Here is a 17,879-nt window from a genome sequence, read left to right on the forward strand (position 1 = left end):
AATGTAATATGACAAGAACGTAACGGACGTTGTTAAAAGTAGTCAAGACATTCAATCGCAATTATTCTTCCGGTTTACCTTCATTCACTGCTATTGAAAAGAAATAAAATAATTTTATAACCGAAGCAACTTTCTGATAACCATTTACGATATACAATAGATCTACTACAAGATCCGCTTGATAATCGAAGGCCAGACTTCATTTGAACACTAGCAGAATTCAAAGCATATTTTAATACATTAAAATTCTTACATGGTTTTAAACAGTATTCAAATCACACCTTCATATACATGTTACAAAAACACTAAAACAATCTTATTACAGTAAAGGTATTGCGATTTCTTTTAGTAACGGTCCAATGTTTGAGGCCAGCAGTAATAAACTTTCACGATCAAGTGCAGGTGTCTGCAGCACTAAGAAGTACGCGATTAGTCCGATCACGACACATGCGAATTGTTTCAAAACGAATTCACGACGCGGACAACGCGCGCGTCCGTCCGCCGGATACTACCACGTCCACTACCGGCGAAACCATACCAATAACTAAAACGACTGCTCACTCACTAACTCATGGGCGCCATTCAACTAGCACGACACACGCTAAAATGTTCACGTTAGCGCTACACCCGATTAGTTTAACTGGATAGTTTTAACCCTAAACTATTCTTGATATATCGCTTCGACGTACAGAAATAACAGCGTCAGACTCGATGGAAGAAAGGCGGCCACACGCAACTTCGTCCGTGCGTATACGAGTTTTTTCACGAATCTATTCAAGCATTTATCCAACAAATAACCATAAAAAAATCACTTATTTCAAATATTACACGACTTTAGTTCTGGTAAAGCGAAAATTTTAAAATAAATACTGCCAAATTATTATGGCTACTTAATATAAAACAACTTTAAAAATTCATCGTGTTAAAAAAAAAATCACACACATTTTAAACTTTCTCTTTATTAAACTGTCAGGGTAAAATAACGAACCTACTTTAACTTTTTTTATACTACTGGGAAAAGTAAACAAGCTGATGGCTTACCTGATGGAAATTAGTACACCACGGATATTACAGAATAAACAATCGTATATATAATCTCTCAATCGTCGTCTATCTTAAAAACTCAGTTCTCATATCAAAAGAATACACTTTGTAACTCTTGTGTTAGAGATTACTCAGTTTATGTTTATTTTATTGCACATAAAGATTACATTGTTTCATTCCAAATTATTTTAACCAAAGATGTACAATAGCATTAATTAGGAGCGAATAGTAGTATGCGCACAATAAAAAGAAGAACCCATATAGTTGTGGTGTTTCATTCGCCATTAAGAAAATAACCTTACCTAAATATAAATTAACTTATAATATCCAAATATACTGACGTCCAAAGTACATAAATGTTAGTATATAATAATAGATTTATATAAAATATTATACCTATTTATATAAAATACGTACATATACATATACAAATATAATATAGGTTTACGAGGACAGATGTTCTTTTGATCTACTCTTGAACATTTTTAGCGATCGACTTTCACGAATTTGTATGGGAAAAGAATTCCACAATTTAGTAACGAAACCGTGAATGATCCACTGTAGGGTGAGATTTGAAGTATTCAGAGCAAAATGTTACATTAATGTTTTATGCCAAAAGTAGATAAGATAATGGTGTGGTAAGTGTATCTATTAAACATACTAAATTGTATTCATTTTGCAAAGTAAGAGTAGTTAGTTCACTGCTGACCTGTCAAACAAACTACGGGTTTACAAATAAAGCACCTACATCTAGGTTTAGTTGTACTACAAACACATTAAATGTTAATGTAATAATGTAAAAAAGTTATATATACGTAATTCAAACGACACACAATAATCAATTTTAAACAATCCGGGACCGATAATAATATTGAAGTGCCAGAGCATGAGACTTGACAGTTACTAATAAATGTATGTTAATTGAAATGCATATAAAATACTTATATAAATATACAGATAAGTATCATGCAATTGCAGTGTTCGTTAATAACTCCCTCAACGATTGTTACATACCTATAACATTTACTTTTAATGTAAGTAATTTGTTATAAGTGATGTTTTCGCTAATATAAAAGTGGCGTGTGTAAATTATAGTCAGCATTTGTACTATCTAATGACAGTACAGTAATTGCTTTTGTATGCCATCATAAACTTATGCTTTATTTCATGGCATAAATTAAATTCGCTGATAAAAACTTTGCGGAACTGTAGAAAAAGCAATAAATGCTCTTGAATGTGTGACATCAAGACTAAGGCAAAATTTAAACTTTTTTGTCTTCAAGTTTATATTATATTTTTATATGTTTTAAATATACAAAATATTAAAAAAAAATATTTAATTTAATATATGCTAGAGTTGTGTGCACGGTGTAAAAACACATATATTATGGTATATGTTATATTTAAATTATTGTTATATAACATATTTTTTATACTTTCATCAATAGTAATCAAAATATTAATACATGTTTTATATAATTATATAAAAATACTACTGTTCGGTATTTTATAAAAAAATTTGAAAGTAAAAATATTACCGCCACATTTGCATGTATGATTCTAAATTCAAATTAAACATTAATATCGGAAGCGATAACGACTTTAATTTTAATTTGCCATATTATTACTTAAGCTTAATATTCCCTTATTTTAAATTAAAAATGCATTAATATTGTTTTATTCACAGGGTTGGTCTCTATGCAACGCAGACGTTTACCTCAAAAAGGATTAGAAGAGTAAATTATATAAGACTTTATTACTATAGTTTTGCTATCCACACAGGACATTAACAGTTAGGTATATGAAATATCTGGCGAATTGTCTTTTCGCTTTTCGAGTATTTATAAGCCATTCAACGAAGCATTGTTTCTGCCTATACTGATGGTAGACAGGCGTGACAGATACATATGTATATATGTATGTATGTCAACGAAACAAGCCCCGCCTGCTACTTTCCTATTACCCTTTACGTTTCACTTCCATGACTGAGTCGGTATTGATAAAAATTTAAGAACCTACATCAAAAAATAAGTAACCCTCAGCAATCTTCCATCGAGCTAGAGATAATTGAATATCCGTATATCACGTAAAATTATTTAGTACTACTTATACGATTGAGTTCAAATATAGCAGAGAGGCAAAAGTGAAATATTTCGCTCTAATAGAAAGTTCCACTTATCTACTTGAAAAATAAAAAGACATTCTAATAATTTATAGTCATACACCAAAAGAAATAAATTAGTTATTTTTTCTATAATCCACGAATACATCAATACGCGAATACAACTTACACTTTCTTACTTTGTATCGTTGTTTTTGTAATTTTGAATGATCACGAACAGATGTAGAAGATCACGCATGCTAATGGTCATTTGCAACTTTAAATTTCTTAAACATTAAAGGTGTAGACGAAAACGTTAATTTAATTAACATTAATTTAATTACATACATTAATAAAAAAACACTTAGGGTCCCTCACATCATAGAAAAAGAAAACAAAAAGTAAATATTATTCATTTATTTATGGATGTGCTGCATCCAGAAACAGAGAGATGCAAACTATGTTTACATTATGATCTGTAATTCTACGTCTACTTGTGCAAACCAATATTTGTCATTTGCCGGAGTAGGTAAATAGTAAACACCCGTTTTTGTGCTTTGTTTTAATGTTTTAATCTGCAACATTAGAGATAGCATAAAAGACATTACACCTAAATTCTTTAGAGTGCCAACCCTTGAATAATACCTTACTATGGGTTGCAAATTATGTCATTATTAATATATAGGTATAAAAGATAGTTATCTCTTTCCAATAGTCCATTAGAAATTTGTAATTTTTAACATGCAAATATCCTTAAATTGAGATTTGAAAGATCATCATTGTGTTTGGTCTTTATAACATTAATTGTATATTTTCTTTTATACATTATCAATCGTCGTTTTATATTGACACGAAATCATTTTTACACAAATCATTGATATTTTCTTTTTTCTATACCTAATATAATGGAAATTATGGCATATAATAGATACACTTAATATAAAAATATAAAATTATAATTATGATAAAAATTCAATTTTAAAAATAACATTCGATAGGTAACAAATAGACCAAAATAAAAATGACTGGCGGTGAAACAGATACGGGAAAATTCGTTGACCTTGATATATATAACATGCCAGCACCGCATCCGGGATTATATTAGGAATAAAAATTTATTTAAAATTGAATATATGAACAGCACAATCAATAACTGAGGGTCAAGAGTTAAAACAGAATTGAATGATATGAGATAAATACGAATACACACCAACTTTTTTAACAAAATAACAAACCGGGTCGAAATACTTTTGTATTCTTTCTAATACAATAACCCAAAACTTGTATGTTCGGGGTTCGGGGAGAGCTCATTTGTGTTGCAACCATAGATACTCTAATGACGTCACTACGGTACGCGTTATGTTTTGTCATTAACAACATATCATGACGACAGACATTTTCAATATATATAAAGGTTATAAGGTTACATATTCACTCGTGATACACGTACTGGTTCGCTTTTTATGCAACATTTAATGAAACAAAAATATGGTATCATACCTGAATACAAACGCCTTAAGATAGATATAGGCTTAATACTACATTAGTATTAAGAATCTAATATTTGTATGGATAAGATTGTCAGTTTTATACGTACATAGGTAAATGTTTTACTAAACACCAATTTGATAGTGATAATATAAGAGAGCTACCCTCCTGCAATAACAAAGTAGAAAAGGAATAGATATTTGCAATGTAAATGCAGTACACAGCAAAATAATAAAAATTCAGATTAATAGAATAAATTGCCGTAATCAGCTAAACTGCACTGTAATAAATAGTTATAGCTTGAAACAATTCAATAATAAAAAGAGATTGTTAATAGCATAATTTCTACATACCTACTAGGTAAAATATATTTTTTGCAGAAAAGCAATAAGTTACACTTTATAAAAGATTAAGTATTAGTTACTGTAATGATTTAATAATTGTCTATGGTACTACAAATAACAACGATGAACGAACGTAATAACTATGTTCTCACGGTCAAGATAACAGATCTGGCTCACAGCTGTTGCGCGATGCGGCGTCGCGTCGCCGTCGCGACGCGTGTCTCTCGTCGCCCAAGCCACCCCCAATCGATACACCGATTTTACATTCAATTCTATTTTGTATGAATAAATGGACACGTGCTTCTTATAGTAAAAATTCGATTAACTTAACACTAGATAGTACGCGGAATTTGTCACTCTCTTACATAATTTGTATCACTCGATAGATATTTTAATTGTGGGATTAATGAGCGCAATGGGGCACGTTTGGCAGCGTATCAGGGCACGTGCTACTCGAACGAGTATGCTTTGAGCCGGTGCAGCGATGCAACTCCGCTAAGTTTAGCATGGGGCCGGCTACAGTGGGTGCGCGAGACGTGTTGCGTGCGGCGACGGGCGGTCGGGCGCGGTGCTTGCTATCGATCTGTATGGAGGGAGCACGCGTGCCGCGTGGCTACCGGCGCGGCGCGACCAACACTGGCTATCCGAACGTCGCGCAAGCGCCTTGCCCACCTCTTCGGACTAGACAGACACTTTTCCTACCTTACAATTTATTTATACATATAATAAATAAAAGAGAAATTAATGTATAACTTTTGTTTATTTATCAATTATATAATTATTGATAAAAGTCAATAGTAATTTATTAAATATTATTAATCGCACTATTAAAAACATTACAAAACAAATTTATTTAGTTATTATCAATTGATGAACTCGACAGATGTCATTGTCGACTAGTTTTTTTTCTTTTAAAAATCTTTAATTAACTATTTAATAAAATATAAATAAAATAAAATAGCGGTAGTCATTCTCAAGAAATGATTTGTTTGATAATGATGAACAACAACACTTCTTTTATATAGATAGAACAAAAATAAATACCATGAATCAGCGCCTTAAAAATCTTTTCTTAAATTATATTTTCGGACATCCAAGGTTCGAGCACAATTTAGTGTTTTCAAAATTTTTCGAAAAGGAGGAGAACTAGAAAGGAGCGTAAACTTAAAAGTGGTCATAAAGGCGCCTAGCAAGATTGTAAAAGTTAGAAGTCATTGCTACAAATAATAATTTTACAAATTAAAAGTTAATCATTGTAATATAGATCTAAGTATAGTACGATAATGAAGTCCAACTTTTGTACTAAATATTTTTTTTTTTTATAATGTGGTTAGTAAAGAATAAATAAATAAAATATAAATAAATATAATATAATTAAATATTATGTCTTACAAAAAAAAAACCGACACCGAGTGCGATAAAACCATTTATTTTGATTTAATAACTAAACCGATTTTAATAGAAATTCTATTGGACCAATCTGTAAGTATATTCTTTCCGACAAAAAAGAATTATTAACTTAATAACATTAATTTAATGAAATACACTAATAAAAAAAAAACACTTAGGGTGCCTCACATCATAGAAAAAGAAAACAAAAGGTAAATATTATTCATTTACCTATGGATGCAGCGGCAAACTATGTTTACATTAACAATCAATTTTCTAAATCGGTTTAGAACTAATGGAGTTATGTGATAACAAATATAAAAAAATATATAACCTCCTCCTTCTTGAAGTCGGTTGAAAATAAATATAACTAACTTTTCATAAAGAAAAAAGGTCCATAAATTACAAAGTCTAATCAAAAAGGTTAATCCAAATTGAGCGAATGAGTATCGGTAGATTATCTTGATGGGCAACCGTACAGTGTTAACGAAGCATTGAACATCTCTGTGCAGAACTCCTTAATGATAATAAACAATAAACATAACATTTGTGCTCGTACTGTAGCTAAGTTAGAGTAATAGTAATATTTTCAATTAGTTTCTTGGATCAAAACAAAACAAAGCTTCAATTGGAACTTCATATCTTATAAAAATTTGAGTTCAGTTTCAACTTTTTAGTAGTTTTAATCTGTATAAGAAGCAAAAGTTTAGTGTAATATTTACCAAATACCAGAATGAAAAAAATTTAGGACTTTAAATAATATTAAAAAAAAAGGATACATATTAAATTTAAAACCTCGTAAGAGTTCAAATCTAATAATACAAAAGAAAAATTCTAAAATGTTAGTGACGAACTAACGACAAAGTAAATATTATTAAAAAAATGTAATACTGGTAACTTTAAAAAAAAATGTAATGCTGGTAACAATGTTGGTACGTGCATCATTTAAAAACAGCTGAACGAATTTAGGTTTATTTTTTTGTTATAATAATCCGATTAAGGTTTTAAGAAAGAAAAAAATAAATTTGAACAAGATTGCGTCTGTCGGATCTATTAATTAAATATATAGTTTATCAGAGAAGGAAACTAACGCGACCATTCACATCTACTCGTGAGCACGGCCGGTGTAAACGTCGAAATAACTGAAGTAAATTATCATAGTTTACCAAAATGACTGCGTTATTCCCAGTCTATTATGAATGATAAACTAAACAACGCAAAAATCTAACAGTTAAAATATAGACATATTATGCTTATTAAAAAAAATTACAGTCAAAAACAGAATTTTATGTTTTACATTACAATACATCTGAAATCTGCAGTATGTAGTTACTACGTAGGTAGTCGATGTGTATAACGGTTGTAATAGCTGCTCATTAACGAACATTGACATAAGTGTACATTTGAATAACAATACAGAGACGCACTGCTTTAGTAATAGTAAGGTACTGCAGAACATTAAAACAAGTTGTTTGGACTTCTGTTTAGTTAGTCTGTTGCCATATAAGTAGTTTCCAAAAACGTTTAGAAAACAAACAAAATCTATGTAATTACGATATGGTCGACGTCATTAACTATCTACATTAATAAATTATAAATTCCGCTTGATATTATGAGTAATATTTTTTTTGGATTTGTATGGATGAAATGATAGATTTGAGTCAGAAATGCTTTAAATTTAACTCTAGGTCCGTAACATATTTACATACGTACATACTTTGATTTTAAAATATTCATTCTAAATTTAAACGTCTAGTTACTATAAATTATTACAATATTTTTATTGTCTCGCTCCCTTATTTATCAATAATAAAACCTGCAAATCTACTTAAGTATTACACTGTTTTGACACTTTCTTTTAAATTAGGAATTTAATGTTAAAGAAAGGGACAGAACAGTTTAATAGCTAAAATAGGTTTATGAGAGGTTTCACATGTATTTAAATTAGAGGATGATTTAGAATAAGAGGGTAGATATATATAACGGTAAAATAGGTTAATTGTTTTTAATACAATTGGGCAATTTAAACATATTTTGACAAAATTAATAGCTTTTTGAAAACCTACGGTTCCAGTACTCTGTATCAGTCATATCATACGCCTTTGGAATAAAAAGTCACATTGAAAACTAATATAGCATATAAAATCACGCAAAAAAGAATGTTTTGACGAGGAATTGACCTGCGACCCATTGAATGATATTAAATAAGAAACCAATTTTACCATTAGGCCCAAATATATGTACTAAAACTGGTGCACTGGATTTTACGAGCATATGGCGATCCGTGTATATTAACATCTAACAAGAAATTTAATAACAATAGCGTAAATTCGTACATAAAAACACTTAAAATTTCAGACGAACACGTGAGTTACCTGTATTCAGAGTGGAATCTTCGTTCTTATTTTCCGTTAATAAAATATCAATACCATTATAAACAGACGTATGTCGCGCTAAATATCTGGCTGCATAATGAATACTCCACATTACGTACATTCCGTGAATTCCTTTATAGTCGTATACAAAACAGACGTTAACAATTCGATTGGCCATAACACCGATGAATGAAATAGTAATCTATTTATAATAACTACAAATATACGATGCATTTAAAATTAGTACTCACGGAAATAATTTAGTGTCTCCCTGATCTGGTCAGGCGTAAGTGCGAGATCCTCTGAACTGAGTGGTAAAGCTGGCGATGGAATAAACCAGTCTTGATTCTCGTACCCTGGAACATAAGAGCGATTTTTTAAAGTTATAAAAACTTAACACAAATATCACGACAATTTATGATGATTATTTTATAATTATTATGGCATATTTTAACACTAGGGTTAAGCAAAGAATACTGATAGCCACCTATTTTTATTCCAACATACCTTCCTAGCTTCAAGTTCGTACATGATATCTTTATACAGACTTGACAATTTACAATGGATAAATAGGATAATTCTGCACAAACATGGTTTGTAGTTCAACAAAGAGGAATTGTTAATAAAAACAATTTATAAGAGGCCCGATTAGGATGATTGACGTCACGGGCGTGCGTGTTGAATGTTGAATCATACCACATTCCCTAACCGCTTCCAACAAGTGTAATGAAATCATTTGGACAACACATTATAACTACAGTAATCACTGAGTTTACTTAAATTTAAATTTAGCTAAAAATTAGGCCAACCCCAAAGCCACATTTTTGTGATAATAAATATTAGACAGGTAGATTGACAACCAATTTATTTAAAAAACGGCATTTTTACTATCTTGAATTTAACTAATTATGAAATTGACACCCAATGTTATAAAATTGTTTAGTTGTATATATTATATGACATAAAAGAGTGATTGTAAATAAGTGTTTTTTTAAATCAGTCGATTATAATTAAGAGGATAAGTAATTAAATTTATAACACCTGGTAACGAAAACCCGCGTTACTATTTTCATAAATGGCATACTATATATCACCTATTATAAAATTAGTCAAAATAATGTAGAATTTTCACCAATTAGTCAATTAAACATCCAATGACTATAATAATTCTAAATATATGTATATATAATAATCCGAGTGTCTATTTCAATGAATTTCATTCTGCAATAATTACTGTAACAAATTAAGAACTATTTGCAAGTGAAATGCATAATCGAAGATCTGTCAATATGCCAAATGTCATTCAAATCTTTTTAGCCTATACCTATTGATTATATTAGAACATCCAAATAACTATGCTAATAGGAAGATCAAAAGTTATCTGCTATAAATTCCGCTGTAGGGATAGATCGTTCTAAATTATTTCCCAGTGCATCTAGCTGACAGACGGAATGCACGAAACCGGTCGGGGACGCATACAGCGCATAGTATGGTCACCGGACGATGACTCTAGCGATGAGACACCATTATTAATAGCGTCTCCGAGCGCCGGCGCCGGAAACCGCGCCTCTTATGCACACTTACTGGGACGGAACAACTTACACACATTTATATATACACATACCTACATTATATTGTTTCAGTTAAGTTGACGATCATCCTAACTAATATTTATTTCTAAAACATGCTTGGAAATGTGAGCATTATTTTGACAATCTTCTTAGAGATAAATCAAAATTGCCGTACTGGCCATGTACATGCGGGCAGTGGCCAGCAAAAATTGTATGAAAATCCATATCTGTCGTGTTTTGCGGCCAGATAAATTACTATGTAAACTCATATATGTCCTGTAATTTAAAAATGGAATGAGCTTTTACTTCATAGCCATGCTACCAAGGAGGTAACTAATAAAAGGTTTTGTTTAAATTTCGAACTGGCTTGCAAAAAGAAGGCTGTTTATTGAAAAAAAAACAAAGGAACATTATGGCGCCTGAAAAATTATTATTGTTCGTTATTCGTCATTGAACTTGAAAAGTAAAATTGTGTTTTTTGCACATTGTTTGAGAAAAGTACTATACAAGCCTTGGCCACAACTAGGCATTGATGGACTCATGTATGTGTGCCTCGGCTACATCTCGGTCCACATTTGCACGTTCGTCCATCAATGCCTCAGTTGCTGGCCGCTGCAGTAATGTACTATTTATTTATTTAAACTTTAATACACAGTAAAATTCTATGTACATTTGGCGAACATAACACCGGACAGTAATCAACAAACATCATAAAATGTGTTATAATTATTTATTTTATTGCACAGATAGATTACATTAATATTTTGTCAAAGATATACAATACACAATGTATTTGGATAGACTGATTAATTAATGTATCCTGGTTAAACAAAGGAAAATGCACATAAAATCTATTTTTAAATAAATGCGAATTATAGATTATTAATACTAATTACTAGTATCACTATTAGTAAAAAAAGTATTTTTTCCTAACTGAACTAAGTACTTCACATATCCTAATTAGGAAAAATATTATATAAATAATTAAGAATAATATACGCGTAAATATCACTTAAATTTTTATTTTATATATTTAATTTATTATTATTATAATACAATACACAGAATATAAGGTTGGTAAATATATTATTATATTTAATATATTATCTGAATTAATTATATATATGATAACATAACGGAGAGGGTCTATAAGTTATCGGAAAAACATTATCTCTTCGGCTAAAATAGAAATTACATATTAGAAATATTTCTTTACTAAATGTGTTTGCTATTAGTATGTATATATATAAGTAAAAATCCCACTACAATAAGTATTAAATACAATAAATACTCAATTTATCTATATATTCACACCAGGTCATCACAGAAAACCGAGTACCAAAAACCTCTATCGTTAGTCCCTCACATACATTTGCTTTATACATTTTCATAAAGTGTCGTGTGCATACGCTAATTCGGTGGGGAAAAAAAGGTTGAGTGGCGACCTCGTACGGGCAAACGCAGTGCAGGACAACCCCCTACTAGATGAAGTAGGGGGTTGTCCTGCACGACCTAAAATGTATTGCAGGAAGTCAGTGGATGCAGATGGCTTAGGACCGTTCTTTGTAACAGTCTATTGTGGAGGCCTATGTTCAGCAGCGGACGGATAATAGCTGAGATGATGATAATGATAATACAACAATTGTAAAAACTCATGACTCATCCTTCAGTACACGCCCTAGGACTATATTTCTCCACTTTCAAATTATAAATCTGTTTTATCATTATTTCGTCCGACTTTCATCCACAAATAATTATGTATAAAATTAAAAATAATAAATATATAAAATTTTTAAATGATGCCGATTCCTCGAGAACTTTATCAAAATTAGATGCTAAGGATTTTCGATGTAACTGTTCAGAAAACTTTGGATTTTTTCAGTGACAATTGTTGACATTTGTGTTCATCTATTTAAATTCTACGATATATTCAATATACTGTACATATCTATATTGGAAATTTTCTAAATTACTTGGAAGAAAAAAGTTTTGTTGCGATGCATTTCAATCACTACAACTGGTTACTTCCTTATCACAAATATAAAGAATGAAGTGTGTCAACATTTTAACGTCTTATATATTTAAACTAGTTTACCTTTAATTAAAATTTATTGAACCAAAGAACTTACAATAAATATTAAAAAATATATGTTAGCATAATCTGTATTCACTGTAATACTTAGGCATTTAATAAAAATAATAGAAAAATTGTAGTACATTTTACAATTAACATATTTGAATAGCACCAACAACAATTAAACATAGGCGGAGTTCAACTTCGAATTAGGCTCACTGGCCAAATATACGATTCAACATCTGTTTCATTAACGCCGTAATTTTTTTAATGCACTTGTTTCACTATAAATGTCAAGGTTATACGCGCCACGGTTGGACAAACTTCACAAGTACTTGTTACAGCACAATGGTAAATGGAGTATTGTAACAAATACTTTAAAATATAATTACTCATATAATATGATATCCAACATTGATATTACCATCTTACAAAAACAAGAAGACATTATTAATACATCAAACATACTCAGCAAAGTATTAGGAGATATCGTATTTGTACACAATACACAAAATCATCACACCAATCATCGGCCACCCAACAGACAACTAACACACAACATTCAACAAATATACCAGAGTCATCCAACAAAATTCATACACTGAACACACAAATTTAGTATATACTCAACAAAAGAGAGGGCAACGTAGGACACAAAAAGAATATCAATAGGGACTCATGTACAGTGTGGGTTACAGGACGAGATATATATTAAAGCCGATATAAGTCGAGAAGGTGAAACCATAAAATACAACAATATAATAGATTATTTAGTGTAGTTAGATTATTTAGATTAATAGTACAGTTTAGATCAATTGTGATCAATACGGAATTAAGTGCCTACAAATTAATTTTGCCTCACAGAAAACAGATTTTTATTCCGCAGAGAAAAATTAGTTTTGAAGGTAATATCGATATGTATATTGAATTGATTCAATCTAATGTCAATGGCAATGCTGTGCTGCACTCATGAAATAACAATTAGGAATTAAGTTAAAATTGGGATCGATTTGCAATAGTTTGCATTGGCAAGTTGCACTAATATGCATCTATCAGAACAATATGAAACCGTTTTATCGCTAGTGTTGCAATTCGAGAGTGAGAAACATCCCAATTCCAATATTGATCTATTGGAATTTATTTCAAAAGTAACCCCTACGTGAAAACTAGCAACTAATTCAGGACTAGCGACGTATTCCCGTAGAGTAGGAAAAAAAGATTCAGAAGTCGCTTAAAAATACAGAAAATCAACGTAAACATGAAATAGTAAGCATTCTGGGTGGTCCGGACACAACTATGAGAAATTAGTCTGTATGTTTACTGTTTAGATAACTTAATCAAAATGTAAATCAGTAAAAAAATAATTTTTATAATCATATGACTACAAATTCAATTTAACCTTTGAATTAAAATTATTGTGATATGACCACTATAAAGATAATTAATTATATTACACTCTGTACACCATTTTATCATTATTAAATATATATTTTTATTAAACTGCTTAATCCTTTTTCAATTTCATATTATATGAGAATGCAAAAGCATTAGCAGCTTATTGTCATAAGGTCACGGATTCTTTGTAAAGCGGAAGGAAGAAATAGGTCTCCTCATTTTAAGAGGATTTGTGTTTTCTTTTAACTCTTCTTTTAACTATCAATGGTATGGTAATCTAGGCAAGTGAATTCTTGGCACATTTGATTATTTTCCCCCCAAACTCCGAATGATTATTTGGAATAAAAACTATTTCATATATTGTTTAATTTTATTTAAAATCTGTAAAAGATGTTTATAATATATACAGTAATTAAATATTAAGTAATAATGCGTGCACAGCTAAAATATCTACAATTATTACAATCAAAAGTAAACAACTGTGCGCAAGGGCTCAACCAATAAACTGCGAATCAACTGTCCCAAAAAAAATGTGTATATCTGTTTTTAATACAAGTATTATATTATCAAATAATATAAAGAACATTCATGATAAGTTAGTATACAAAGTACGTTTATTTTGGAAACTTCACTCACCATCAGTGAGATGGTGGGTTCATCTTGTATGGATCGTGTTATGAATTTTTGTTATGAGTACATTTTATTTTCGTATCAAACGGTATCGTCGCCTTTTTTTTTAATAAAGATTGCAACATTTTTTAGGCATAAATGTTACTAACAGAAATAAAATGCACTCGGCCTGTATTAACAGTTGACATTTGCATACATCTCGCAACAGACCTTGTAAAACCGGTATTTATTAAACGTCACTAGTTCGCGTAGGTACAACTTCATTCTGTAACCCTTTTCACAAAGTTTCAAACAAATTTGTTTTGTTTTGCAAAATCCCAGCCACTTCAATCGTAAACACATACACACATGACAAAGCCGAATTCAAAATAGATAATACTAGAGTGAAACCTAAAAATAAAATTGTTTTCATTACAATCATCAAAACTAATTCATAATGTATGAAGATATCACAAATTATGGTGTTTGATTGTTTAATAGCATAGACATAAAAACAATTAATTTAGGAATGTTCGCCTTTATGAGGTCAACAATATAAGGTTCATGTACTAAAGTAAAATAAAGGCGAAAGAATTTAACAATACTCAACCTGAAAATTTAGTTGGAGTACAATACGATTGTACTGATTCTCAAAATAAAAATTTTACCATGATAATAATCAACATTTTAGTTATTAAAACTAGATTCAGGTAATGGCGTTTTATAAAAGTTTTTAGTTAAATGGTTATTATGTAATAGAATAATAACATAGTATAGATTTTCTCAAACATTTAAAATATTGCATGTAAGCTCTTTGATAATTATGATGTTCAATTAGTTTTTTTGTAATACAAGATTGCCAAATTCTAAATTCCTAACAACATCCTTGCAAACAAAATAAATATTGATGATACACTTAAACTATTATGTAATGTAAAGATTATAAATCTTTACATATTAATTATACAGTTCACAGATTACTTAATAGTTTAAATACACATCTACATCACGTATCTGTTACACCTGTCTCCTATTGGGGTAGACAGAAAGAATGGAATGTCAAATGCTCAGATACAGACCTCCTTCGCTTAATCTTAATTCATCAATATATTCATATACGTTCGCCAGGTACTTTTAATTTGGCCCTTCTTCTGCACGTCGCCTATTTATTCGATCGACATACGTCCGTCTAGGGTAGCCCCTATCGACATCTCCATTCATTCGTGTTTGATAAATCTTTTTTTTTTAATTCCTCTTTCATCCTTCCTCTCCAAATGGCCAAACCAAGGCAACAGGGGGGAAAGGGATTGTTAGTAATAAAGGTCAACCAGGCCGACCTCCACGCGGTTCCCCCTGAAAACTATCATGCTTCATTCCTGATGAATTCAGCATAATAGGCTAACTGACCTGTTTTCATTCTCATCGATCACCCTTCACTAGTACCCCGCCAGCGTATACCGTTAGCGCAAGCGGAGCTGTCATTCCATTTTCATCCATAAAAAATCCATAACAAGGCAAAATTCCTCTTCGACTTTGTCACTATATCATTTTTCAGTCCACACTTTTCTCTAATCTCACCACTTCTCCCTCTATCTTTTAATATAATACCACACCACATACTTCTCAAAGCTTTCATCTCTACGGCTTTTATCCTGCTTTCATGCTTTTTCTGCCATAACCACGTTTCACTTCCATACACAAGTGTCGGTACTCCCTGAATTATGGCACGTCAAATCTTGCTCAATACATTTCTACTTGCCATAACTGAAAACAGTGCACCCTTAACATCGTACCCTGCTTTCATTCTCCTATCAATATCTTCCTCACAATTTCCATTCGTCCTAAACAAATATTTCCATATTTGGGGTCATCAAATATGGAAACTCACTCACTTGCTCCAGTTTTTCAAGTCCGATTATTATCTGTCTATTTATCTATCTATCCTATTTAAGAGCTGCGCTCTTGTCGGTGGAGCTCTTATCTGTCATACTGTTAAATTTTATGGGTGAGTGAAATTAAAGAGTAAAAATATTCTGCATCATCTGTATCCAGTTGTTATTCTTATTTAAAAATATTCGCAAAAAATAAAACATTGAAAGCAAATAGGCGCCGTTCCATTTCATGTGAGCATTGACCTGCTGAAACGTATAACTAGCCTCAAAAGAAAATTGGGACAATTCCAGCTAAGAATTTAAACTATTTATATCTCACTAACTGATCACGTTCATGTTTAGTATAACTATATATAAAAATTTATATATTACTAAATTAAAGCACTAGCTTTAATTTAGTAAATGTAAATTATAACAAAAACAATAATATAATGTACCGTTATCCTACCAATATATTAACGAACTGTATCAACTTCAAACATAACAAAATTTGTATGGGATCAACACAAACACAACCTTTCAAAAACACACACAATAAACGTACAAATTCCTCCTTTTTAAATTTGCTTAAAAATGTGAAAGTTCCTCAACATGATCATCATCATCATATCAGCCGTATGTCCACTGTTGTACATTAGCCTCCCCCTTAGGGGTTTTTGCCATCAGTTACCACGTTTGACAGGCGGGTTGACAGCCAGTTTTTCCTCTATGGTATTTCAAAAGGGACGCTGCTACCCATCTCTAAACCATTTGATTCCTTTAGCCGCCTCTTACGATACCCACAGGAAAGGAAGAAGTGGTTCATTCTATGCCGGGACCACACGACAATTGTAAAAAGTACATTAATTATTAACACATGTGATGTTGGGATATGCTTTATATGCATAATACAGTAGCGAATGGACGTTCGAAAAATACAGTTAATGAGTTGTTTAAAAAATAACAAACTTATTATAACCCAATCTATACACTGGGAAATATTTATAATCATAGCCTTATATATTTATGATTTTGTTTTGTTTGTTGTCAAAATAGGTACTAATAGAACAGATAATTTTAATCGAAATCCATTTCATATCAAAATGAAAACGGACCAGATCACTAGTAATTAATATTATAATATTTACCTCCAAACTGCGTAAGACTGTCGGCTCTCAGGCGGTATTTTGGTATATGTTCTTGCAGCAGACTAACAATCTCTACCTCAGGCACCTCCTCGCTATTGCACACCTCTGTCGGCAAAATAAAGACAAAATTAATAGAATATCCATTTTATTTTTATCTAACTTATAACTATAACAATAAATCTCTTTCTAACTTTCTAAGTACGATCATAGAACCTTGAGATAATGAATCGTTGGAAAGCAACAAGTTTGAATGCAATGTCGTGACTAGAGTAGTCAACTTCAACGCAATGCAGTATTTAACTGTATAGGGAGGTATAGTGTATGGTACCTACGCAGTGTCTACTTTCCGTATTTAGTATAGAGGCAGGCGAGTCAGCAGACAGAATCGATAGCTCCCTCCCGGTCCTGGCGCGGCGGCTGACCGCGCCATCTGCAGGGCATGCACCCCGACAGTTCTTTCGCCCTACTCA

General features: G+C 31.2%; 1 protein-coding gene across 7 annotated transcripts in view; it reads right to left on the reverse strand.

Annotated features, from left to right (window-relative positions):
- LOC113517408 (trafficking kinesin-binding protein milt) overlaps window positions 1-17,879 on the reverse strand; it is a 55,305-nt gene that overhangs the window by 23,675 nt on the left and 13,751 nt on the right. For 3 of the 7 annotated variants that reach the window (XM_052894643.1, XM_052894642.1, XM_052894641.1), the window contains 2 exons: window positions 17,410-17,514; window positions 8,993-9,097 (listed from right to left, as the gene is read on the reverse strand). Coding sequence is in view for 2 of the 7 variants with exons in the window: in XM_052894642.1 (XP_052750602.1) it covers window positions 8,993-9,097; window positions 17,410-17,514 (210 nt within the window). In the remaining 5 variants the exon portion in view is untranslated. Of the gene's footprint in view, window positions 1-253; window positions 553-5,129; window positions 5,607-8,992; window positions 9,098-17,409; window positions 17,515-17,879 lie in introns of those variants that run through there. The other 4 variants (XM_052894650.1, XM_052894644.1, XM_052894645.1 and 1 more) reach the window with 3 other exon arrangements.

This window comes from Galleria mellonella, unplaced genomic scaffold (assembly GCF_026898425.1).
Source record: "Galleria mellonella isolate WM207_F2 unplaced genomic scaffold, CSIRO_AGI_GalMel_v1 utg223, whole genome shotgun sequence".
Classification (NCBI taxonomy): Eukaryota; Metazoa; Arthropoda; class Insecta; order Lepidoptera; family Pyralidae; genus Galleria; species Galleria mellonella.